The 19,579-nt window shown below is 40.3% G+C and overlaps 1 protein-coding gene across 1 annotated transcript in view; it reads right to left on the bottom strand.

The window, feature by feature from the left end:
* Positions 1-2,884: 2,884 nt before the first annotated feature.
* The window catches only part of SLC44A5 (solute carrier family 44 member 5), a 47,307-nt gene continuing 30,612 nt past the window's right edge, over positions 2,885-19,579 (bottom strand). Inside the window, exons 12-22 of the mRNA XM_086617083.1 lie at positions 17,834-17,933; positions 14,988-15,080; positions 13,969-14,056; positions 12,435-12,697; positions 11,804-11,898; positions 11,314-11,417; positions 9,135-9,208; positions 7,206-7,276; positions 5,747-5,835; positions 5,027-5,111; positions 2,885-2,997 (exon numbers count right to left, since the gene is read on the bottom strand). Of these exons, the coding sequence (XP_086473209.1) occupies positions 2,885-2,997; positions 5,027-5,111; positions 5,747-5,835; positions 7,206-7,276; positions 9,135-9,208; positions 11,314-11,417; positions 11,804-11,898; positions 12,435-12,697; positions 13,969-14,056; positions 14,988-15,080; positions 17,834-17,933 (1,175 nt within the window). The remainder of the gene's footprint in view (positions 2,998-5,026; positions 5,112-5,746; positions 5,836-7,205; positions 7,277-9,134; positions 9,209-11,313; positions 11,418-11,803; positions 11,899-12,434; positions 12,698-13,968; positions 14,057-14,987; positions 15,081-17,833; positions 17,934-19,579) is intronic.

A 19,579-nucleotide genomic window follows, 5' to 3' on the forward strand; every position in this document is an offset into this window, starting at 1 on the left:
GCAAGCCTGCAGACTCTGGCCCACAGGGTTAGTTAGGAACCATTATAAGAAGTTAGTCTTAAAATATTTAAAGTTATTCTTTCCCAAGTAAATACTTACATTAATTTCTACTTAATTCATTAATAGCAATTTATTTTTAAAAGCCAATTTTATATTAAATCATCATGATTTATATATTCAATTTATTGATCACAAAATCTACATGGTATTGCTTTGTATTTTCACAGTTCTCGCATCACTAAGAAAATGGCTTTTAAATTTTCTTCTCAGAAATGATGATCACTTACATTCTAAATAATTTCATAAAATAATGAATGGAGCAAATTTATACATATATATTTTTACTGTATATAAATAATAATACAATTTAAAAGTTTCGCTTTTAGAAATTCCTTTAGTAAATGCATAGGTTTGTTACAAAAGTCTTCTAATCAAATAACTGTATACTATTTCTATTATGTTTTATTCTTAGTAAACTCTATGGTTACATTCATATGATAAAAAACCACGCTGTATTCAGAAATACGCTTTTTCAGTTGAGCTCCAGTAAGACACGCAAGTCCAGTAGAAATATAGATTACTTAATGCAGTTTCTTTAGCTACAAACTAATCACACAGTAGTATTAAAAAAAAAAAAAAAAAGAAAAAAAAAGCTTTAGCACATGGACTGTAATCAGACCAGCAGCTTTTTTCATCGCAGAATGGTGACACATACCCCAAAAAGTTACTGACTTAATCCTTGGAAGATTATTAGAATAATGGGGGGTTGTATATTCAATGCCATGTGCATCATGAGAAAGGAATGATGATGATGATGCAAAACTTTATCAGTTAAGGGTCCAATTTTTTCCAAGGTAGGTTTCTCAGCCCTTTCTGAAAGTCGGGCTTACTAAGGGCATCTCAAGAAGGGTTGTCAAGAACTGACAGTGCCCACAATCAGCAGCTACGTTTGAAACGGCACAGCTTTTGTTCTACGGTAGTTGAGTCCTAAACTGAACTACTCGTTTCTGCTTCAGGGGAAAGGGCTACAGTGCCCACGGGATCACCGAGGATGCGTACCAGTATCCTGCCACTTGCACCACAGTTCACAGCATTTCAAGATCCTGCCATGCCCCACTTGCAAGCATGTGGGTGGCAATCACTTGTGCATCAACATCACCCCAGACCTGCTGCACGAAGGACAGCATTTCTGCCTTCGTAGTGATCACAATCATTACAACTGGAGCCATAAGAGCAAAATCACTTCGGGATGTGGATCGTCAGTAAATTTTCCCCTAAAATTTGCATTCAAATAATCTGGAAAAGAATTTGCCTTTCTCTTTGTGACACCAACGGACTCCTGGGGCTAGAAAAGCATTTCCAGGTGCTGAACTCCTGTGATGGATCTGGCAGAGGTATCGCACACACCTCTCCTAAAAAGCGGACAGTAATGGAACACCTTATTCAATACAGTGGAATCCATGAAAACTAGGGGCAGGCCTCAATATGGTTGGGTCCTTGGGCATCCATGAAACTAATAAATTAAAACCTTTTCAGCTCAGCTCATGGCAGTAACAGACTTGAGGAGTACTCCAGTTTAAGACTTTTTCCATGAGCAGAGCTGTTACTAACTTCAGTGACAGTTCTACTAACAGGAGGGTCATAAAACTGAACAGAATGTTGATGTGCTTTCTACCAAAAGATTTTGTACTAACGACCGGGCAAATTTAGTAACCAAAAAGCAAACTAAATCTTTTGGAGCATCTTTCAGTAGCTAAAGAACTCATCTTGTACCGTGAGAAGACTCGAGTTCAATGTCTTAGTACCTTACTGTGTGAGCCACCAGGAGCCTGGAGACCTGCAGGAAGCGCACAGCTGGCCCTCGGCACCCGCATGGTCATTGCAACGTCTCGTTAAGAAGCCCTTCTGAGCCAGGCAGAGGCAATGGAATTCCTTGTGCATGTATATGGCCGAGACTTTCTTCCAAGGAAAAATAAGACTGCATTTGGTTTTCCTCTCAGTGAAGCTCAACTTCCTCATAATGTAGAACACCATCAGAGACTCGTTAGAGATAGGGGGATATTAACACAAGTGCATCTCTCTTTAGACATCGGCTAAAAATGATACATTCACCATCTTGTACCAGATGAAACCTCATTTGTGTGAACCACAAATCATGTCAAGTGCAGTGGCACCTTCTCTCAGTTACATCATCTTTTAAGCACAACTCACAGAAAACTTCACTTTAAGCAGTATCAACTATAGTCTTCTCTGACTGCCTTCTTTGGGACCTGCAGGGTACCATCATTTCTTAAAAGACACAGTTGTGGATGTGATTAAAATATCACTACATTTTTCAGTGTAGGGAATCATTAATGCATGTATAATCACAGTTTAAATAGCTGTGAACCAGCTCGTACAAAAAAATACAATCATAGCACCATATTTACAAATTTAGTACCATCTCCTGCTTAACTAGAGAGTCTCGAACTATCTTTTTATGGCTAATTAGGTTATATGTTAGTGCTTCCAAAAAATCGCCTGAATTTCTTTTACAAATATACACTTATAAAAAGAAACATTATCAAAACTGCTGTCATCTAAGCCAGCAACTTGTGTTACAAAAGTTATTAAAACATCATTATAGACTTAAAAAAGCTTCAAATTTACATTTTCCTTTTCATAGGCACTCTATAAACTAAAACGTGGACTTGTTTCAGAGCTGTTAGTTTAAGCATTTAAACTAGTTAAACGTTACCAATGTTGCTCATTTTTTCAGATATAAGCAAAAGGAAAAAAGAATCACCCATTACCCAGAAGCATCATTTACAGTTTTTACTTTTGCCTACTTTATACACGTTTTGCTTAAAAGTGACACTGTTTTGACGTTGAGGTTTAGTGCATGTTATCCCACTGCCTTCTTAGGGCTTAGCTCCTTCTTCCCCAGAATTCGGTGGAGGCTAGCTGACATGAAGTAGGGTTTTGCTGTAGATCCATCATTTCTTTCCAGGTCTTCACCTGAATTTACACAGCAAAAGCAGCCAAAAGAGCAAACAGCAGTACAACCACACACACACAGAGAATTGAAGAAAGGAGAGAGCAAAAGAACCAACATTAAAAAAAAATCTCAGTCAAGGCAATTTAGCTGTATTGTTAAGTTGATGAAAGACACTATAAAATTTCTGTTTTCTCAAATCAAAAGAGGTTTTACAGAAATCAGAGACACAGACATCTAGCCATTTTTAAATGACTGCAATATATCCTTTTTATTTTCCGTTTCTTTGGTTTGGCACTATAGATGGAAATTTTCAGGAACACGCCTCCACTGAAGCCTGGCACTTTGCCTGCACCTTGCTAGGAAATTTGTCCCAAAGGGAGCTGTGGATTTAAGCACTTTTTAAAACCGGACCCTTTTTCACTGCCTAGGATAAAGTTCTGTTGAAAATCTGATGCCACGAGTGCACAATATTATATATGATCTCTCACTGTCCGTTACTGAATAGAAGTATTGGAAGCAAAACAGAATATGAATTGGAAATAATGAGGCAGACATACTACTTTTTTTCCAACAGAAGGTCATGACTAAATCACTGGTCTGAGTTCAGCCCAGTGTTTATGCCACGCAGTAGTCACAGACCAGTGAACAATTTCACACCGATGGGCAATCTGGAGGGAGTGTGCAAGTGAAGCACAGTCATTGCACCTGCAACCACGCAGAGGCAGACAGCTGTGTCTGCAAAGCCAAGACAGCACTAGTTGTAAGGAATGGCCAAAGAGGTTAGAGGAAGCAAATCTTCATGTATCTCCACAGCCGGATATTCCATGTGTCTTTGGAATAAACTAAAAAGAAAATCTGTTAACTTTTGAATGCGTGAACAAACTTTCTAAATTTTATTATTTTGATCAATTTCCATTTCATTCTAAATAATAGCTATCATTTATTTACTTATGGTTCAGCTCATTTCTTGGAGTGTTATTAGCACTATGTCTGCCTGGGATCACGATTGTTTAGAACCAAAGTCCATAACTTGAGATAAATAGGACGTTGCTCTCAACTAGACATCAATTTTCAGTTTTCTGACTGATTTTGTTCCTGTGATTCTTTGGCAACTGGGTATTTCCAGAATCACTGCTAACCTTAGTTCCTAGGGAAAGAAGCAAGGTTAAGAAGGTGACTGTTTAAAGGAAAGAAAGAATGTACACAATTTTAAGAGGAGAATCAGTATTACCATCTTTATCTTGCCTCAGTGACCCACTGGAACATGATAGATCAAGCTATAGACTGTTCCCTTGGTATTATCAAACAATTCACCAATTGCAAAACCAGTAACTGCTATGTAACTTCTACTTGGACCTACCACAATGATTTTCATTATAGACAAATTGTATCTTTATTTCTTTAATTCAGTAAGTCTGGCAAATGGAAAGTATTTTGTAATAAGTACATCCTCTTCTTACGGTCATGTCCTAATTTGAGACCAACAGATTTCTTCTGTGGTTTTAGTATTCTTTGACTGGACACACTGAACAGCAGTTCCTTTGAGGGTGCCCACAATTGCAACAATGGCAACATTGGGGGGGTCCAAGGGACAGATAGTTTTTAAAACGGTATTTTACTGAAATTTGAAAGTAATTCAGCATAATACTTTGTTCTGGGCTCTAAGTTGAAAACAAAGGACTACCTATATACCAAAGAATAACTTTGTTATTAACAGGAGGTTTGAGTGAATCATTGCTATACAGGGCTCTTTACAAAGCACCCAGACGCGAACTGTTAATGAAAGTTAAGGAACGTCTGAAAAACAAAAGCCAGATATCCCCATGAGCCATATAGCTACCTTCCATTACTTAAACTAATTAAATCTGAATACTAAAACACTTCTGCATTGCAGAATGCATCCAGGAGCCAGTCTGAAAAGCAGAAGCACCTTGTTTTTCACACAGTCTGCCAGCACGTCATCAGAATTCTGTAAGGAACGGATAAGGTGGTTTTCTACTTCTCTTCCTGTGACTTGCAGGCATTAGTGAAAGAAAACGTAGTACTTACAGAAGCAGAGGAAAAGCGTGTCGACACACATTGCATAGACGCTGAAGAACCCATGTGCAACTAGGTAGGAGCCAATAATGACCGTCTGCGAAAAACAAACCACAATAAACCCCCAAATTTAGTTTGGCACCAATGTGGCAGCATTAACACAAGTCTGCTAAGCAAATCTGGGAGGATTTATGGCAGCTCTGTAGTTCTACCAACGGTTACTACTGCTGGGGAAAGGGATCACAGGTTCAAGACGCTTTATCCTAACATGCAGTAGCTGCTAGTTTTTGAGCTGTCAAATTGAGGCAATTTCAACCCACAGAGAGAATATATGCCAAGAATATTCTGAACTCCTTCAAGATTGCTCTGAAGAACCAGTCATACTGGAGATGTTCTGGAGTCTAGGGGGACTACAAAAGGAGAAAGAGACGCATCACAAGTCCCATCCATTAGAAGCCAAGCTGTCATCAGTGCCTCACCACCAGCCTTTGCTGTCTGGGAAGTCTAAGCAAAAAAGATGTGAAACCTAATATTTCTGAAGGTGCAGAGTCACTGCAGTGCCACTTCTGCCGGAAGGATCCAGAGGACTGGAGTGTAGCAGATCAGTCCTCACTTCAGTGGATAGTACACCACTGAGAGTGTGACAACAGGAGCTGTTACCAGACCATGCCCTGGGCACTCTAAGCACCTCAAACTGCCCTCAGTGTTCAGGAGATCAGATGGTTGCCTTACCAACAATGGTACCCAGTAGTAATTTAACGTTGGTGCTTCCTGTGCAAAGACTGGTATTCTCTGTGTGAAGAAAAAGAACGCAAGAACACCTGCAAGAAGCACAGGAGATTAGTGACTGCGACGCCAACTCTTTTTCTTAACACTTAAAGAACAGATGAGACAAACCAAACAGACAACAGATCCAAGGTCGGTTTAAATAAGAGTATGTAAACAATAAATTCCTCAATACTAATTATCTGCTGGATCTATATTCTGACAGAAGACATATGTAAACGAATCAATTACCATAAAGATATTCATGGGCCCAGAAAGACTTTAATGAATTGTTTTGTTTCATCATTCTACTGGATTTAACAGCAAAATTAATAAATAATGACAAACAAGACAATGACATGGGATAACAAAGACCATTGGGTGGATCTTTTCTAAAAGAAGAAAGAAAAATTCTGCTGATTTAAATTTTCTTGCTTGAAGAAATATTTAACTATTTCCAATTAAAAGGAGAAATGGCAGTGCTAGTGATAAGCGCGGCAATAAGTTTAGAACAGACCAACGCTTCTACAACAGAAATTGCTCAAAGAATTTATTCTTAAAGAGGACAAAGACTTCAATTAATTTCAGTATTTCATGGCTTACATTTCAGAGAGTATGTTTCAAATCAAATTTGCTACCCCAGTTTGAAAGTCACTCTACAGTAATGACAAAATATTTTAATCTATTCAACTTTTGATTAAAATATAATTCATTAATAATCTTTTAAAGTATACAGAATACAAAACATGGTTATTTGTAAAATAATGTTTTGAAACTGCTGTGACAATTTAGAAAAACCATATAAGAATACTGCCAGCTTGAATATCGTAAAGTGCTTAATTTAAAAAAAAAAAAATCACTTTTCTGTCACAAACAACCATGAATAATATATTTTAATATTTACTGGTAACTAAGAAAACCCTATAAGGATGTTGGAAATACTCTATTTCTTTCACTATAGCTTATAGCTACAATGGGCTTGAACACAGCAGAGCTTCAGGCCCATCTCCTGCAGACCTGCACCACCTCCTCTTGTATGCATGCTGTCTGCTACCAGGTGAATCTCATTTGCAACTTTGTTCAGCTCTTATGAAAGGAGAACCGATTGTGGCTGACTTATTGGATGCAGATTTGGTTTGGTCCAGTTATGATGCTTTGGCTGCAGAAGTCCTTGTGCCAGCAACACATGCAAAAGCGGTAAAAGCAGTTATGGAAAAGATGCTCTCAACAACACACCAGGGCAGTGGGGGAAGTTTAGTTATAGTTATAGTTTAGTTCAATGTTGAAAATCCTAGAAACACAGGGACAACTTCCTCAAACAGTCAGATCAAGGAGAACCTCCAACTAAGTACATACGAATACAGCCGGCATACTTGTAGGTACCAGAAAATAGAACACACCGCTTCGAAAAAATTGATTAGCTTACCTACACCACCAGCAACGAGAATTTTCCCCAGGAATAAAAGAAAGTCTGTAACTTTGTCCAGTACTGCAACTCTGTTCAGCAAAAGACAAATGATACATAATCATCACAAACTAGACCTTTGTTTTCTTTCTCCTTAAATCTATGGATAATTGACACAACATGATCAAGAAGCTGTCTTCTGCTGGTTTCAGGCTGACAATACGACAGCGCAGAAACGCAACACTGAGATGAGCTTTGTTACAGCCTAATCCCAAACAAAGCACCAACAAAACAAATCCCAACAAATCAACGAGTCTTGTGTTGAGTTGGGTCTCCTTGCAGCAATACTGCTACAGCACTTGAAGATGGTTTATTGCTCCTGGTCGTTAAACAAGATCAAACCAAAGCATCAAAATATTTTTATTTCAGCCTTTCTTCTAGGGTCACAGATAAGCCAGCCCAGAAGGGGCAAAGCACACACCAAACCAAAAAGCAATGCTTGTGTAGGTTGCTGTTAGGTCTCTTTTTCACCCATCCTACCTGGCCACATTTCATGACCCCGTAACATGCCAAATCTACTATTTTAAGGTATTATGGTACAACACTGAAGGCAGGAGGCCTCAAAGCAGGGAGACAATCACAGATGAATGAATGAAGGTAGACAGAAAAATTGACAGTAAATCTGCAGCCCTCCTTGAAAGGTACGGCAGGGAGTTTCTGCTCGAAATCCTGCCAGTCTGTCTTATTAGAAACTGCAGGTAAATAATGGGATGGAAAATGAGCTTTGTATCATCAGCCTCTTGACAGCGCTGAAGGCTATGCATATGGTAATATGCAGCACTGACTACCATGAAAGATAAATGCTAAGAAATACTAAAGTGAACAAATCATCATTAACCTGTCAGAATTGAGAATTAGCAAAATACATGAGATAAAAAAAATCTTTGTTTCAAACAATAAAATTGTATGCTTGGCTTTTAGCTATTGCTCTTCCTAATTAAGAGCAAAAGCACAAACAGTGAGGTGATGCTCTGAATGGAAAAGGCGGCAGCTTCTCTCCCCTGTCGCACAGGCACTACCCAGCGCAGACACCACTGCACCGGTACCAGCGCAGGGTAACCCAGTGAAGGCGTTCCATTCTCCCATGTCTAAGCCTCTCCTCTTCTTTCTTAACCATCATTTCCATTTTCCTCTTTCAGCCTCCCCCTCCATTCTTCTCCTCCTCCCAGTCCTTCACTCAATAATTTAAACCACCTAACCAGTTTCACTCTGTCGCTTGCCTGGTAATCAGACTGTCTGCTGCTCCTGAGCTGCTCTCTCATCGCGTTTTGATCCCACAGCAGTGCAGGAGGAGCCAGGAGCAATGAACAAAAATATTAACAAGAACTGGGAGTTTGACAGCAGTCTCGGTAGTGGGGAAAAGGGTCAGGGGAGTTCAGAGCACCAGGGGAGATCTGGTTATGTTAAAAATACTGGTTTTGAAAGCAAAGTGCTCTCTCTTCTTTCCTGCCACTCTGACACTTCATAAGCTTTCTGTACAATCTGAAGACTTAGGTCTTTCTGCATTCCTTTTCACAGACAGTAGCAGACCAAAGCTCAAGAAACACGCACACGTACAGCAGATGATGAGCACCACATTCCTGTATATCCATAGATCTCCTCTCAGGGGCTCCATTGGTTCCTTGGAGGCACTATTACAATCTATTGGGTGCTTACGAATTTGAAGGACTAATCACAATAAAACTGTTAGATTACATCAATTTTGCATAGGTTATTGTGCTGGACAGCCTGCTATTTACACACTGAGTGTTAGAAGTGAGGGACATGTCTGAGGACAGAAGCAGCTTCCAAAAATATTTGGAGGAGACATGGGAGAGGAAAGAAATGTGTCTTCAGAGCGCAACAGCAGGAAATGCTGATATTTCTAAGAACTGGGAGATGGTCCCTTACCTCACCACATTCCGCATGAGCAAAAAGAATGCTTCCTTTGCCGAGGTGCAGAAGTTTTTACCATATATGGCAATCTGAAAAATAATAGTAGCTGTTAAGTATTTTAAATAATTAGGATACATACCTCTTTGTATGCCAGAATCTTACTGTGTGTAATGCACAGTTCTCTCTAATATGTGGCCTTGAAACTCTGATGAGCATAAAGCACTTCCCTTAATCACCTGCTACCTCTCAATGCTTCCCACCAGGCTGGGACAGAATATCATCCGTCTTTCCCCTTCAAACCACCTGGTGATGAGCATGCCACCCCTTGTGATCTTGCAGGCAGTAAACTCCGTTTGCCAACTAGAGCAAATTAGAGCAATTAGAGCAAATTAGGTACTTGCTGAGGGATTATTCTCACTTTGCGAGTTACCTACACTAGATTTACAGTCACTGGAAAGGAACAGGCACTTGTAGAGCAGAAGAGAGTTGACTCCTGTAGGTATCTCCTTGGACCTGACACTGCTCTCACTTAAGAAGAGATGAGCAATACCAGTATCAAAGTCGGTGGATTTACATCAGCATAAAGTAAAGCAGCTGAAGTTATTCAGGAACAAAAAAAATTTCTTTGCCTTGGAATAGTGTCCACAAGGGTAAGATATAACAGAACAGCTCTTAGTGCAGTCAGTTTACCAACAGCTAACAAGACAGTAAAAAAGAATACTTCCTCTTCAAGACGGAGAAGCTTCAGAGGTGGGGCTGTGAGAACCTCATGAAGTTCAACAAGGCCCAGTGCAAGGTCCTGCACGTGGGTCAGGGCAACCCCAAGTACAAGTACAGGCTGGGCGGAGGATGGATTGGGAGCAGCCCTGAGGAGAAGGACTTGGGGCTGTTGGTTGATGAGAAGCTCAACATGAGCTGGCAATGTGCACTGGCAGCCCAGAAAGCCAACCGTGTCCTGGGCTGCATCCAGAGCAGCGTGGGCAGCAGGTCAGGGAGGGGATTCTGCCCCTCTGCTCTGCTCTCGTGAGAATCCCCCCTGCAGTGCTGCTTTCAGCTCTGAAGTCCTCAACAGAAGAAGGACATAGAGCTCTTGGAGCGGGTCCAGAAGAGGGCAACAAAGATGATCCAAGGGCTGGAGCACCTCTGCTGTGGAGACAGGCTGAGAGAGTTGGGGCTGTTCAGCTTGCAGAAGAGAAGGCTCCAGGCAGACCTTCCAGCAGCCTTCCAGTGCCTAAAGGGGCTACAAGAAAGCTGGAGAGGGGCTTTGGACAAGGACATGTAGTGACAGGACACGGGGCAATGGCTTTAAACTGAAAGAGGGCAGATTTCGATGGGATCTGAGGAAGAAATTCTTCCCTCTGAGGGTGGTGAGGCACTGGAACAGGTTGCCCAGAGAAGCTGTGGCTGCTCCATACCTGGAAGTGTTCAAGGCCAGGTTGGATGGGGCTTTGGGCAACCTGGTGTAGTGGAGGGTGTCCCTGCCCATGGCAGGGGGGTTGGAACTAGATGATCTTTAATGTCCCTTCCAACCCAAACCATTCTATGATTCTATGGCATTAATTTGAAACATCAATTATGAACATGGTTTATAACGGACCCATTACAGCCATGTCCTTTGAGACAAGTCCATGACTGTACCATTGAATTACTGAAATTGCTCCAAGTCAGAACAACCTAGGCTGAAATCTGTCTATGTTTGTTCAGATGGAAATCTGGAATTTCTCTTCTGAAATCTAAGGAGGGTTATTTTATAGAAATATCAGTGCTGCTGCTAGTAGAATTTGTGCTTTAAACTTCCAGGAGAAAATACAGATACCACATGCCTTCTGACCTCCTTATTCAAACACTGCCTCCAAACTGAAGCGCCATCAACATGCAACATGAAACAAGCTAATATTCCTGTTGAAATCAGGATTTCAATTGCTGAATCAGAGGAGGAGTTAATGAGTTATGCCATCCCTTCCCACTCAGTTTGAGGGGTGAGGGGGATGGACAAGGACAGGCACAAAAAGAGGCTGAGTTTACAAGAAGAAAAAAAGATCTTACTTTTTCATGGTAGGACCACATGCATTTCCTGAAAACTCACATAAATCCCATTATTCAGCAGATTCTAGTTGGCTGTTGACCAACTAGTAGTGGCTAGGGTATTTTAGTGTCCCAGATAGGGGAGACCACATGCAGAGACAGCACATACCATGATGTAGGCATTTCTGTTTATAAATTTTAAGAATTTTTCCAAACACCAGAAACAGCATTTGAGGCAGCAGAGTAGAAATCTAGTGAAGGAGTTCTGTGTACCTGAAAAAAAGGAGAGAGTATATCATATAGAACTCATGAACAGTCTTGAAAACATAGAAAGCTATTCAGAAGAAAATCTTAAATTGTGACAAAAGCAGAAACATTATTTCTTTTCTTCTAAGTATGGATTATCTTTCTCAACTAAATTTAGCTCACCAGCTTTCAATTAGATCAGATCCACATCCCGCATGAACTCTGCATTAAGTTCCCAAGGACATAGACTCAATTTGAGTAAATCAGCACAAATTCACTGGCTTCAAATGGAACGTCAATGGCTAAAAATAATGTGGAATTAACCTCTGTACATTGCTGAAAAAAACATCTCGGGAAAATAAGGAAGTAATTAAGGAGGTCTTTATAACGTAGAGCAAATTCATAAATCTCACCTTTCAGTTTGTGATCCAAGTACTCCAGTATTACTCTAATAAGCTGGACAATTGCAAGAATTAAGGCTCCAAATGCCAGCGAACCTGTATGGTATCTAAAACAAAATAAATGACTGTTATGTTGTGCATATACGTATATGCACAATTCTGTACGTGTGTGTGTGTGTATATAAATATATAAAAATAAAATTATAAGTGGAGGAAGATCCATTAGTGGGAATTACATATACTAATGGACCATCTTCCTGATCTGCCAGAGAAACAGGATGAAGCCATTGGTGATATTGGTGTTTGTGTGAGTGCTGTGTCCGTCTGTCCATCTGTGCAGCCAGCCATGTATACATGGGTTGTATACGTGTATTTCGGTGTCTGCGCCTACTGTGAATACCTGCTCAGCCTTATAACTGGTTGGACCTGGAGGCATGGAGCTGCAGCAGCCTTGCTGCGGTTGGGCTACAGGATCCAGTCTCCCCTTAACAACTACGTTTTCCTGATTCTGCTGGTTTTGGGTGGAACAGTTAGTTTTCCTCATAGCAGCTTGTATGGTGCTACGTTTTGGAGTTGTGATGAGAAGTAAGAAGAGTACTTGCTGGATACATGACAAGGTTTACATCCAGCTCCGTAGTCTTACCGTATTGCTCGTCCAAATGAAGAGAAGAGTGGCCACAGTGGAATGTCAGCTGGTTTTCGAGAGGCCCAGTAGTAAGAGGCAAAGGCACCAGCAAGGGTACACTGACCCAGTGCAATTGCAAAGTTCACCAGCCAGAGAAAGACAAAGGCATTGGCTAACTGGAAGATGAAGATGTACTTATGATACAGGCTTTCTCCTCCATAAAAAGCAAAAGTACACTGAGCACCCGGACACAATTTAGTCACATTGGTTGTGTTAAAAGTCTGTATAGAAAGAAAAAGAAACACCACAATGATAAGCAATGAACTCTGTGTACGAAGTCTCTGGAGTATAGCACCTTAATGCAAATAACACAATTCTGCTTGATGTTTCATTAGCTCATTCAGCACTGCACTCCAATTCTTTGTAACCTGTTAACATATTTAAAGATTCATATTAATGTCTTATGCAGGTGCTTAACTTTAAACTATGCAGTTAGCAAACAAGGCTGTTCACCACATGCCCGAAATCTGCATAAATGGAATTTGAATTTCAGAAATTTACTTTTAAGATACATAAATGCTCCAGTTTCATTAAAGAAAACCCGCTCACATTAAAAAAAAAAAAAAAGTAATTATTTGAAAACCAGAGGCCAAATCTGCAGTTTGGGTAAATCATCACAGTTGAATCGAAATCAACTGAGCTATGCCATTTTATACAAGCTGTGGATGTGGTCACGACTTCCTTTACCTATCTCAGAGTACTAAAACAGGAGTAGTCTTTACATTTAATTACTTTTCCATATTTCTATTGTTCATTTCACATATTTGCTCAGTTTGGGCATGAAATAAAACTAGTCATGTCTAATCTCTTTCTTTTTTAGTGTTCAGACATTAGCAGGGTAGGGAATTGCTTGAGATATACACAGTACATTGAAATTTAAACACCTGAAAATAATCCTGATATAATATTTGGTAAATATTTCTAGTTTTCAAAAAATACTTAAATTCAACCCCACAGTCAAGTCAAAACACTTAACTGAAGACAAAAAAAACCCAAACAAACCAACACACAAATATTTTTGAAGCTTCATAAAGGTCATTGCTGTGCCAAAACAAGCTAAGCCTCTGCTTCAAAACATGGCTGGTCTTTGGGCAAGTTTGAGGCACAGCTTTCAAAGTCTTCTATTGCCTTTTGAGGACAACAAAATAAAATCCTCATGAATTCAAGAAGACCTTTCCAAATAAGCCTGTATTTCTGTGTCTTCCTTTCTCACCCTGTAAATTAGAAAGTTAATATTTACTTGCCTCACAGGACAGTTTAGCAGAAAAATTAGTTTATGTCTGTAAATTGCTTTGAACAAAGAAGTGTCATCTGAACACTAAGTATTATTTTCAGATTTAACACGAGGAATCATTACTTCAAATAGGCACATTTTCTACCAGCATTGTATTTAATACTGATTAAGAAATGCAATAAGTATAGCTCTCACTATATGTAAATATACATATTTACATATATATAAATATACAATGTAAATATACATTACACTTACCTCTGGGTCACAAGTCAGGTTTGCATACTTGCACAGAATTTGATTAGCCATTACTTTATACACAGGTTCTCCTGATGTAGCCAGAAAACTGAATGAAATATTTTAAGGAGGAATCACAGAACTGCAGGCTTCGAGCAACTCAGGATTCGGCAGTGGGTAACCACCAGCTCCAGAGAACTTGTGCAGATAACAGAAAAACTGCTTTTGCTATGCAGAGATGTACAGGCAATACCGAATACTCTCATTACTTAGAGAACTAAGGCAAAGTCCATCCCAGAGTTGTAATAACCCCTGACCACAACGGGCAAGGGGAATAACCTTGCAAGTTGACTCAGTCTCTCCTGCACATCTACTTTTGACAAGGCAGATTATGCAGTAGTTCTTTGACAGTTCATGTTTTGGTGGAAGTAGACACAGAGCATAGGGATGAATTAACATTGTCCTGAACAGCAATAACGGACCCTCTTTGCATGTGGGAGACCAATGTCTTTTCAAAAAGCAGTTTTTCCCTTTCTGACATCTTGCCAAACCTTTGATGTTCTGGGAAAAAACAGACAGTGGTTGCTGTTATGCAATTTAGAGGGGACTCAGTGCATTGTATGTTCTCTCACTCCTTTCCTACACTTTTCTGACCAAAACATACCTGGAGCTCCCCCCACCCCCATTAACATCAGCCCTATAGAGCATGCAGCACATTAAAGGCCATATTCACTCTTTGCTGAGGGCCCTTTTTTCCTCTTCAAAGTCATCCTTATGTAGTACACAAAGCCTCGTATGACCCCTCAGCCTTGGTGTGAATATTAGTCCAGTTCTTTGTAATGAAATTAAATTGACTGTCTGATTCGTGCATCACATGCAAACGCGCTGTGAGGAAGAGTGGATCCGCGCAGCAGGTGCCAAGTGACCAAACAGCCCTCCTAACGCTGATCTGAGTCACGTGAAATAGCAGAGAATTATCTGGCCTTGCAGACCAGACCAGAAGACTGTTCCTCCAAAGAGGTACACAGACAGAAGGATACACAGCTGTCACAGCCCAGTAGGAAATACAAATTGCAATGAGTACGAAGGTGACGATTGGGTAGAACAATGTAGACATTATATAGCCAATAGCCCTATGAAAGAAACACAACACGTTAGCAAGCCACAACAATTTAAGAAACAAGCTTTTCATCAGTCCTGTTCTAGCATCATCCTTTTTACTTTGAGCTACTTTTTGACAGTGGTAGCATAACCTAGTGCTGGGACCTCAGAATACTGCAGATTATTTCTTCAAATGTCTTCACATCTTCATGTTGTCATTTCCACCACTCCACTTTTATCGGCAGCACTACAGTCAACTTTATCGATTTGTGATGTTCAAGCCTGTCTTCTGCTTCCTCCTTCTCCATTACTGCTTCACAGATCCAGCTCTTAACAGGTCACAAACCCATTTCAATCACGTCTTCTGACTGCTGCAGACATCACCCTGTACTTCCTTGTCCCGCTCTGCTCAGCACCTATGCTCTTCCTCCAGCTCCTACACACCTGAAATCACCTCTTGCTACTTTGCATGTGAGGACTCTGTTCCCAGCCCCTTTCCTGCCTTAACTAACTGTTTTGGGGCAGGGACACTAACGTGTCCTTCTAATGCCAGGACATTGCTAACACCTCCCTGTGACAATGTGACTTTCCTTGCGTGTGCCATTCAGGAGTGGTGCTCACCTCTGGCCGTCAGCAGGCAGAAGGAATACTGGCCTTTCGCTGCTGATGGCTTAGACAGCTCCTTGTAACATCATGGCTGACGTTTAGGCTGACATTCTACTAATCCTCCTTGTGGCTAGAACGCGACCAGTGAGCAGAAGCTTGAGGACGCCAGCTCCTGCTCTGCTGGGGACGGCTCCTTCGGAAGAGCATGAGCTGACACAGCCCCGCTGGGTAAACTGGCTGCAGCTGTCTGGAGGCACCTCTGCTGGGTATCTCACGGGATGGGACTTCAGAGAGCACGGGTTTCGTTCACAGAAGCTTACAGGTTGGTTCTTCCTTATGCTCCTGCCATCTACCTCTTCCCATTAGTCTAAACTTTCTTTCCAGTGACCCTGTAAGCTTATCGTGAGCCTTTTTGTCTCTTGTCATTTCCAATAGTATTTCTCCTACAACTTGAGGCACTTCTGATGCTATTTGATTTATAGTTTTCAGAGTGTAAAAGGAGACATATTTACTCAGTTTAATGCTAAACTAGTAAATGCTGTGGGGAATGCAAGGGGACTGTCATGTGCAACCAAGAGTTCAAGAGCCACACGTTAATTTTTGTCTGAGTTTATGAGACATAAAAGCCCATTCAGAGTCATGCAGGATGATGCAGCCTTATGCTGTCTGAGAAATAATCACTACGTATCAGCAGTGTTCAGCAGTTAATGGTTGGCTCTTGGCTACCACTAAGACTAAGGACAGTGACTCCAACAAACTGAGTAACAACTGTTAATTGTTTCCAACTATGGATTTCAAGTCGATTATCAGCATTATAATTGTAATTTTTTTGAGAGAGTAGTTAAAAGGTACTGAAAAATGTAATTTGATTTCCAGTTATTAGCAGCTTATTTTTCATCTTCCTGAATACAGGTCATGGTCTGTTAGGTTCACAGTAATTACATACAGTGTTTCACCTCATGTGTTATGCATGAGAGTAAAAACATCACCCTCAAGTGATCTTTCCATGCTGTTGAAAAACTAGAGAATGTTATTACTTCTCACCAGGAAGTTTATGAACTTTCCAAAATCCTTCTACCTGTTAAGGTTGTGAACAAAAGTGTTGCAGAGTGTTAAAGGTGTTCCTGGATTTTAATGAACAGGAATTATACAGTGTAATTTAGCACCGCCAAAATTAATTGCTATGCTCTAATTGCACAGTCGTGTAAGACAGGAAACAGGTACCTGGCTGAATGCAGAACTTCAATATTTCTTAATCCCATTACAAAAATCCCAAATCCTGAGAATTCTCGAGAACCACAATGTCAACAGAGAAGGCAGAAAACTACAAGCAAGCGCACACAGACAAACTCGGCGCTAACTCTATGTGCTTTAACAGCAGAGTGCCACTTCCAAGGTCTATGAGACCTTAGCCTATCTGCAACGAAACCCAAGGCCCTGATGTTTTAAGTCCATTTCTCGTTTGTTATATTCCCATTTAAAAAAAAAGAACTAAGTGTTTGCACTGTTTAAAACAGCAACCACTGTGAACAAAGACTGCAGATTTCAGGCAACACAAAATGAAGAGGTCACCTAGGCCTTCAACTCTCATATCTTGCTCTGCTTTCTTCTTTACGCAGAGCTGAAAAGAAGTATCTTGGACTGCACCGTATTACAACACCTGGTCATGAAGTCCCCTTTCCTCTTTGCAGATTTATGCATGTCCACACAAAAGTTTGACTGGAGCCAGAAGAATGCAGCCTTTCCTAAATAAAAGCCACAGCCAAAACAACACCAATCCTCTACCACTGGTATGTCGCTCTGGAGACAATCCAGTGACAGAGCAAAGCCGGCAGCTATAGGTCCCAGGCTCCTATTAAAAGTGTACCAAACTTAGCATTTCTGCTGCTACACCTTCTTGTACTGGGGACACGTGGCACCACTAACAGAGTACATACTCTTAAGGCAGGGAGCTAAGAGACAAGAAATGTCTTACAGCACAAAAGAAAGCTCTTACAAGCACGACCTCATTAACAGAGAACTGGCATTCCTTATGCTGCCCGTTCGGCTCAACAAACCCAGTGTGGTACTTTAACCGCCAACTTTCTGCCCTTAGCTAGTGCAAGATGAAGCTCAAGAAGAGTGTACTTTAAAGATCATTTAATAAAATTTAAAATATATTAAAATCAGACAAACATACCTACTACCTTCCTTTAACAGTGCAATAGCAATCCGGATCCGATTCCTTAGGAAGATCAGCATCAGTATGATTACGACCTCAACAACACAAAGCATTATCACTGTAAAAAAACAAACAAACAAAAAATTTTTTTCTTCTTTGTACTTTACACTATTATTCATGAGCTCCATAAAATTCTCTGCTAGAGCAGTTCTCTCTCTCTCTCTCTCACTGCACCTGCCAATCTTCAATCCCATTTCATAGTTTTGTTAAGTTCCAGTGTAGGGAAATTCTACATGTAGAGAGTTAGTCAGAATGTGTAGGATCCTGGCATTAGCGATTATAATTTTAGAAGAAAAACGGAATATATAATTCTTAGACAAAGATAATTTACTTAAATGTGACTGTAGTATTTGGCCTTAGATACAGCTCACTCTTAACAAATTCTGCTTTGCATAAACAAGAATTTTGCATGTTTATACTCTCATGCTGCTAATTGATAGTATTTAGATACAATAAAATAAATAAATAAAGATTAAGAGTAAACCTTTTCACGAAGAGTGCATTTTTCTGACATATATTATTCTAATATTTAGATGTACTTAAACCAATAGGTTTGTTTAAGAAATATCCTGGCATGAGCTCCTTTCACCTCATTTGAGGGAAAAAAAAAAAAAGAGACTAAGATAGGACAAATTATTTTCGTCTTCCAGTTATGATGTTGAAATCATACAAACTTCCTCTGAGGTCAGAGCTGAGAGCACCATGTCCCAGAACATTTCCTCTCTTAGTTATAAGCAGCGTTTGAATTATAACCCAGATCTGGTTTAAAGAATCTCCTTCAGTCTGTTTTCCATTTGTTTCAGTTCAAAACCTACTGCTGCAGTAGAAAGTAAAAAAATTCTCTGAACTTCATCTAGAGAAGATAGAGTCTTTAATGTCTGAAGTACATCTCCTCTGGCTCTGAGACATATCCATTAATTCTGGGTGCTTGAGACGGTTACACAACATTCAAACCAGCCCAGCAGTTGTGGATGATTGCACCCAGCAGGTCCTGTCTCCTCCAGCTGAAACCAAGAAGTTTTGTGAAAGGAGAGGAAGACAGAAGGGATAGTATCCCCAAGCCTTGGCTTGTCTGGAGGTTTGCAAAGGGACATGGGAATTGGCTTCAGGTCCCACAGCTTAGACATAGCCTCAGAATCCAGACCCAGACAGTCACAGATGATGTTACATTGTGACCCCAAGTACTATCAGTACCCCAAGCCATCAGAACTGCAGGTGGTGCTCAGAGTCACAGACTTTGTTCAGAACAAAGTTTTTGTTACATGCATTTCGGCACCTATTTTTGACATGGTTGCCCATGAAGGAATACATAATTAGGTTTCTTTAAAGTTAGTCTTGTTCCAGTTCAGCTCTGTTAAGTTAATGTTTCAAACATTGTGAAAAAAGAAAGCAATGTCAGTACATGATGAGTTCTAGACTAGGACTAAGAGGATCTATGTTTTTTTCAAGGATATTTAACTGTTTTTCTAGGTGACTTTGGAAAACTAATTTAATTCCTGAGTACCTCAACTTACTCATCTGAAAGTGACACTGACCTCTAGATAAACTATAGATTGCTTCTAAGAATCAGGCAGGGGAAGAGTTTGGAGAGTTACAAGGAAAAACATAATAAAGTCCTAATATTCTGTAGGGATCGTATACTAAAAAGCTCTGCCTCAACAATATGTAGAAGACGTCTCATGAGCTCAATGATCCAACACAGAG

The sequence above is a fragment of the Tauraco erythrolophus genome, chromosome 10 (genome assembly GCF_009769465.1).
Source record: "Tauraco erythrolophus isolate bTauEry1 chromosome 10, bTauEry1.pri, whole genome shotgun sequence".
Taxonomy (NCBI): Eukaryota; Metazoa; Chordata; class Aves; order Musophagiformes; family Musophagidae; genus Tauraco; species Tauraco erythrolophus.